Source organism: Phanerochaete carnosa (assembly GCF_000300595.1).
Source record: "Phanerochaete carnosa HHB-10118-sp unplaced genomic scaffold PHACAscaffold_4, whole genome shotgun sequence".
NCBI lineage: Eukaryota > Fungi > Basidiomycota > Agaricomycetes > Polyporales > Phanerochaetaceae > Phanerochaete > Phanerochaete carnosa.
The window spans coordinates 251,179-258,425 of NW_006767631.1; the positions used below are offsets into that span (position 1 = coordinate 251,179).

Sequence of the window (7,247 nt, forward strand, 5' to 3'; positions counted from 1 at the left end):
GATCGAGATCGCCCTCCGTGTAGGGCAAGCTAACGACGCTCTGAATACGCTGCGGACGCAGCTGATCACGAGCTATACTTTCCGGGAATTGGGTGGCGAAACGTGACAAGCGGGTGGCAGAAGGACACGTTATGGCGACGAGGTCGAAGTCGGGGATTTACAGCAAGGAGCGAAGTGTTCGCAATGCGGCAAACAAATACCGGCGGGCCTATCAAGCACTGGTCACCCTCGGGTACGATAACGAGGAACAGCGGTTGAAGCGTCTTGAGGACAAGGATGTTAGGCCCTTCGACATCAGCATGGACAATCAAGAACTGGGCTAGAGCAAGAGGCAGCCGTCTTGGATCTGGGACGAGCTCGAGTTCCTAGACACTACCAAGGTGTCGGAGAACTTTGAATCATACGCGGAGGAAGGCAAGTACAGGAGGGTGTATTGTATCATTTCGTAACGCTGACAATCTCGGGCAGTCATCAAGGTTCATTGGTTCCGGATGAGTGCGCTAAAGGCGAGGTGGGAAGAAGAGGTAGCGGTCGTCCATGAAGAGATGGCCCGTACGGTCCGCTTCTTCAAGTTTCACCAAAACTTCTGGCTCGATGTCGGCAAGAAGCATGATGAATCAGGGATGAGGGGGCACGGCGCGTATGCACGAAAGTCAGTATTTAATATTGCGTTCGTTCACGAGAGGCCCTGATGTCCTCCAGGCAAGCATACATGTATGAGCGACTTGTAGGCGGATGCTCCTCAGCATTCAAAGATATTCCGGAAATCAGGGTGGTGAGTATCAGCGCGTTTTCCCGTGACCTCATCTCTTATTCTCTCGACAGTCCGAGATACACCACTACGTGGAAGATGAAACGGGTTGCTGGATCAAGTACATCTACAACCCCGAATCGATCTCTTATACACCGCGCGCATAGGAGCGGCACGCCCTGCTGTCGGCTGGTTCCGCCGTTGGCCCCTCAAGCAGGAAGCCTCTCTTTTCAGGTGTTTCGGCGAGGGGCCCCGCTACTCTATCGCTGAGTTTCATGCTCGGTTGCGCTGCTTGGAAATTATTGTAATTACGATAAGGTTGTAGTATTGTACATGGTATGTCTTAGCCACGGCCAGCCACGGTAACGTCTGAGCCACGCCAATGTCCGAGCCACGGTAACGTCTGAGCCACGCCAGTGTCTGAGCCACGGTAACGTCTGAGCCACGCCAACGTCTGAGCCGCGCCGGTGTCTGAGCCACGGTAACGTCTGAGCCACGCCAACGTCTGAGCCGCGCCGGTGTCTTAGCCGTGCCGTGGTCTTAGCTAACGAAACACTATGCGGGGTAATTCACCAGTAAATGCCTTATATCAGGAAAATAGTGTATGGGTGGTAGAACATAAGACTTGAGCAGCTAAGACAAGGTGAAAAAATGGTAATGTATCATAATTCCGTTTCTCTACTTTCAAGAGCTTATGCCCCAGTGGCGTGGCGCGTTGAGGTTACTTCTAGGTCTCAGGTTCGATTCCCGCATATGCCATTTTTTGGGCTTTTCAGAAATTCTTCAGCATGTCTTAGCCGCTCATGGGCGCTTCTGGGTGGCTAGTCCGGTGTAACTTAATAAGTTCCCGTGTCTAGGCCGCCGAACTGAATCAGCTCCCACTCTTCCCTCTGCCCTGACAGCGTCGAGCGGTACCCGCATACAACTCAAGAGCCCTCTCACTTGTGCACCGCTCTCAGTTATTTTTCTCCGCCCATTGCCTCTGCCGATGGCAACATATACAGCCCCTACCTCTATGCACTCGTGATACTTTTTCTTAATGCCTTTCTAGTTCTTCAGAAGATAGCCTGTGCGGAGCGAGTGCGTAGTCGTTTCGATTCACGCGAGCTCGCAAGCGAGCTCTGCAACCTTCTGCGCCCACAACGGAACAAACTTGGCCTTCACGGACTCGCATGCTGAAGGATGGGCGCACATCGACATCGCATGTACATCTCACCTTTTCCGAGATGATGGTAACCACTCGACACCGTATCTCAACGCCTTCGCGCTGCACACTGCGAAATCATGAGGCCACTGGTATGAATGACGGGATAGCCTCGGCCCACCTCGATGGATGTTGTGGCCCTAGGGAAAGGTAGTGATACAATTTCTAGCGACTTGAAGCGTGCTTTCCGCAGCTTACGGCATGGACCGTCGAATACGGCGGTGGCCAGGGCCCAGGGGTAGTTAGCCATTCATTTTAGGCTGGGGTATGGCAGATCGAGAGGCGAGAGATTCGCGAGACGCGCACGAGCAGAGACAGAGCAGAGAAGATTGATAGAGACTCAGACAGGGAAAGATGAGATATATTATAATAGGCACCGATGCCAATGGACATTCGGGACGGCGGAAGTGGTTGGGAAAGGGGCAAACGCCACAAAGCCTGCACCTGCGCGCTACCTACGTGGATGCAGCGCCCGTCCCGAGTACGCTTCCACGTACGTTTTGGCCTTGGCTCACCCAAATATCATACCTGCGTCGTGCAAAAGAAAATTGGTGCCCGCAGCTGCCATATGATGCTCGTGAGATGCGATAGCGCGTCCTCGACTACCGATACCTAAAACTACACGACCAGGTCCGGGTGAGTCGCAGCCGCACCGCCGACTCCGACGGCCGCATCAGATACCGTCGCATGTTGTACACTGCGTCGGTTAGAATGTACTCATCAGCACATCTAAGAGGTTGAGACATGGTATCAGTTGCATGTATACTCCGGAGACAAGCCGCCTGGGACAGCGAGCGGCGACTCGGAACCTGCATCTGAGCGGTGTTGAGGCTGAATATAATGATGATAGGCTGGTGACTCAGAGATAATTGAGACCAGGTTGTCTCGGAATTGCTTGCACCACCTCTCCATATGTCCGCACAATTGCTCAACGAATCCGAGCCGACGCATTAGCAGAATATTAATCTAGCAAAATGGATGGCCGAATCCTCAACCGAGCTACTTCACTGCCGCGCGCATTCCGTGATCTTTCTGTATACTGTAGTCAGATGTTCTGTGTTTTTATGAGCTATTGTTGCCACGTTGCTGAGCCTTGCTACCAATAGATGATCTTTCAGTGTCATATCCAGAAGAAGGATGACTTACATGCCCATTTTCAAGTCGAATATTAAGATTTGCATAATTTTAAGGCTGTGCTTAATCACTGCAGCTATCACATTGCACAGATATGCATCAGAGATGCCGCATTGTACCTGTTACCATGGTACCTAAGCCTGCAATCATAATGGCTAGCAACTGTCAGATGACAGCTGATGTGTGGTGTCCTTGTTGTGGACTGATCCTAGAGGTGGTGGTATATATAGCATATAAGTGAGTGTACCATTGGACTGTAACCAACCAACCTGGACCTTCTAAGAACACTACACGCAAAATGGCGCAGTCAAATGAGAGTTTGCAGCAGGAGCTTCAAGAAGAGTATGAGTCCTCTCTCTGATGTATGCATATTATGGCACTGACACTGGTCATATGCTTCTAGGCTGACAGGAAACTATGTGACAAGCTCGGTGCTGTGTATGCTGTGACATTCCAAAGACCCAGCGGCACTAGAGCTGACTCATTTCCTTCCAGGCCTCGTAATCTACGAATATCTCATAACCCTCAACCAAGAGGTTGCTGTCGGATGGAGACGGAAGTTCTCCCTGGCATCGGTGCTATTGATCACCACTCGGTGGATCATGGTTCTCGGCCCGATTCTGGCAGCTACACCCTCGACACAAACATGGTGTGAGTCTACCAACACTCAAAGATAGAATGCCTTACAATATTTCTCCACAGGTGCACACTCTATTCTATTGTAGTAGACCTTTATCTCACAACCCACTGCATGTGCATCACAAGGTGCATCCCAGCATATGTCCTGACTAGTCTTGTGTACTTTGCAGGCACAGCCCAGGTCTCATGTGAGTACTACAAGCATGCTTACTGCTCAGGCTGAATTACAGGAAACTGAACAGTATGTTGTGCAGTGTTCTCTGCCCTGCGTGTGTATGCACTCTGGCAAGGATCATGGATGAGATATGTCTATCTTGTCGTTGTACTCATGCTTGGACTGGTTCCAATTGGAACAAACATTGTGTGTTATTATTTCACAACCTATGCAGTCATATATACTGATCTGAATTTAGTTCAAATGGACCCATACTGTACTATCATTTTTGAACACTCCACAGGTCATTGAATGCATTGATTCCACCAACATTTCTTTGAAGCTGGGCACAGAGTATGTACAGACCTGTTGCAGTGCTTGTCTCCGTGCTGACCTCCTTTCTCAGGAGTGAGTCAGCCTTGCTCAAATTTACACTCCTAAAAATTGTGTACATGTGCTGTGCAGTGCTCTATTTCACAAGATGCAGCTTGATTGTTGCCGACATCATTGTCCTTGTGCTGACATGGATCAAGTCATTTGCGCACTTCAAGGAGATGCACCGGCTTAACCTCAGATTGTCTATTTCGGCTGTACTGCTCCCGGATGGCAAGTATATCTCTCTGCATTGTGTACATCATGTGAGGCAACTTATGCAGCACCCTTCTAGGTACTGTTTACTTTCTGTGAGCCACTAGAGACTGCCAATCATCTTCCTAACCACTCTGCCTGACATATGAACTCTTAGCATCCTTCTAGCTCTGAACATCTGGGATCTCCTCACATACACCAATCCCAGTCTCGGGGATGCAGTGAGTGTCAGAGCATACTTACATTCTGGATAGTTCTGATTCTCTGTCTACAGGCAAACTATGCAGACATCTTTGTTCTATATATGGTAAGCATTACACAGGTTGAGATGGCAGAGGTGTTCATTGACCAAGCACTGTGATTCACAGCCTCCATTGCTAGTCCAGCGATTCATGCTTAATCTGCGCCAGCTCAACCACACTGCCAGTCAAAGCAGTTCGGATCCGCAGCACTTCTCCCGCTTCTCTGTCAGCTTCAGGGTGCCTTCAGACCTCCTTGGGAATATTGGCGAGCCTCTGGACCATGGCCAATCGGAGCGAGTTGAAGGCGACGATAACAACAACAGCTGTGCGGTGGAAGAGTCGCGAAACGAAATCATGGAGAATTTTGAACACCAGCCATGTCTATCATCTGCATATCATAATGAGTCAATCGAACTCTGCGACGCTCTAGCATTGGAGCCCACAGGACATGCAAGTGACGACGACGTCGTCAGGTCGTCTGCTTATTTGCACGAGATGGTGGCTGGCCCTTCCACATCTGCCTAGTAGGCAAGTACCCCGCTTTAGCTCTACGCCTTGCTATGGTGGCTTGACGTCTACTCATTCAAACAGATTCTGACGTACAGCCGAGCCATTAATGCACACAATCGATGGCCGCCGATTGTCGAGCGGCCCGACGCCGGCGTCGCAGAGGACAGACGATTCTTATTTATCATGTCCCACCTTTATATGTGTACCAGCTACTTTATTCTCGTTCCCCCAGCATTCGCTCCCTGTATGTACGGCAGAAAGAATCACATTTGAGAGAAAGGCGTGGTCTTGTCTCGCACTTAGAGCCGTCATAGCTGGGACCTCTGCCGCAGTGGCTTCTGACGTGATTGCAACTCGAAAATGTTCTTACACCGGGGAACGATAACTGATACGACAGCGCCTGGGTGGCGACGACTGCAAGACCCAGGTGGTCGAGCCGGCGGTATAGCGTTCATTTGTTATCGAAAACAAAGAAGGAAACAATGAAAAATCCGACAATCGCGCCCGCATCCCTTGAGAGAGGTGTTGAGCGCGCACGTTGAGGTGCCTACCACATTCGAGCTCGAACATGCGCCAGCCCTTCGGTAGCTAAACTATACTGACGACCGTCTCGTGCACTTGACTTCGTCGGTGAATGTGACAGTTACGCCATCGTAGCGGATGATGAGACCCGGAGATGGAATTGGGAATGCCAAAATCACGCTGGCGGACGCGATGATCAGGTGAGCCTGGAGGGCGGTGTCAGTATAAGAGAGCCCGAGCGCAGCTACAAGCTACTCACAATGTAAATCGCTGCGCTGACAGCGATAAGTCTATCACTTCGAACGTAGATACAGAGGACAACGACTGACACAGTGAAGATGCCAAGCCAGGAGGCAACCACACACAAGGCCGACGTCCAACCCTCGTCCTTCCCAAGCGGGTAACCAATCGTAATAGCCCCCATGGAGGCCGTACGAGGCTTTCGCGAAATCGAGAAACGCCATCTGCGAAGCCGAGGAAGTCAGCAGGTTCCTTGCACTTAGAAGCTACACGGCATAGATGGGCAGCACGCGGCTTGTCTTCGTGAATCTGCAGAAGAATACTAAGACGTTAGCGGAATAAGGTCGAGGATCTCGTCCGAGGCTTACTATCCATGGGCAATGATCGGGTAGCTCGGGCCTGTCGTGGTGGCGGCAAGTGAGAGGTTTGAACAAGAGACAGGCGGGATAAACATGGGCGGAGATGTAGGTAACCTGGGCGTCCAGGTCTCACTGGGTTGAGCACCGAAGATACATCAGGAGACTGAAACAAGGCTGCGGATCAGTACACAGTGTACACACCGCTGGTACTTCCATAGCCTAGTCCCTGGTTCGTAGTGCTCGTACTTCCTTAACCAAGCTTCGTAGAACTCCGCACTTCTTGGTAACCAGACTGAACTTCTGCTGTAATTAATATGTAGCTTATGTTGTAATCCTCCGCACACCTCTCATTGATGGCTATGTAATGAAAAGCAATATATTTAAACAAGTCAAGGGCATTACATGGTGCGTATGGGGTACAGGGACTACAATAGCATGGAATAACCTGCCGTTGACCTAGATCCAATAAGACACTCAGGACTAACAGAGGTACTGAGGTACAAAACTGCGAAGGGAGTATGTCAATCAGGGTGCATATTGTCCGTATACAATGCGAGACTCATCTCTCAAGAGATGTACTACACGAAGAAAGTGCTGGGCAAGGCGTCAGTCTGCATTGCACTCGTCAAGGAGACAGGTAAGACTGTACAGGCATGCATGCCTGTGGTGCACACCCGCGTGGCTGACAGTTTTGGGCGTGCATCCGCTCACCATCCTGCTGCTCCTGCCGATACATGTACAGTGACACGCCCGTCATAGTTTGAAGCTAGCGTGTGATGGGCATGTACAAGCGGCTCCGAGTGCACTCTGTGTAGGTGACGTAGAGCTGCCGGCCCTCGCGGCCATGCTTGCCCTGCCAGAAATGATGCATGCGCTCGATAAACACGTTCAAGCGTGACCTGCA

The 7,247-nt window shown here is 50.7% G+C and overlaps 2 protein-coding genes across 2 annotated transcripts; both read left to right on the plus strand.

Moving 5' to 3' along the window:
- Window positions 1–131: 131 nt before the first annotated feature.
- Window positions 132–918, plus strand: PHACADRAFT_193918 (uncharacterized protein; the record flags this gene model as incomplete). The annotated part of the gene is made up of 5 exons (XM_007394090.1): window positions 132–278; window positions 324–435; window positions 469–652; window positions 703–775; window positions 826–918. The coding sequence occupies 5 exons, from the start codon at window positions 132–134 to the stop codon at window positions 916–918; spliced, it is 609 nt and encodes a 202-aa protein (XP_007394152.1).
- Window positions 919–3,387: 2,469 nt separating this feature from the next.
- PHACADRAFT_207577 (uncharacterized protein) lies at window positions 3,388–5,241 on the plus strand (the record flags this gene model as incomplete). Its single annotated transcript, XM_007394091.1, has 10 exons — window positions 3,388–3,431; window positions 3,493–3,527; window positions 3,585–3,740; window positions 3,899–3,916; window positions 3,983–4,089; window positions 4,142–4,236; window positions 4,289–4,492; window positions 4,628–4,691; window positions 4,745–4,777; window positions 4,839–5,241. 10 exons carry the CDS (start codon window positions 3,388–3,390, stop codon window positions 5,235–5,237), a joined length of 1,155 nt encoding a protein of 384 aa, XP_007394153.1. The 3' UTR covers window positions 5,238–5,241.
- Between the last annotated feature and the right edge of the window lie 2,006 nt (window positions 5,242–7,247).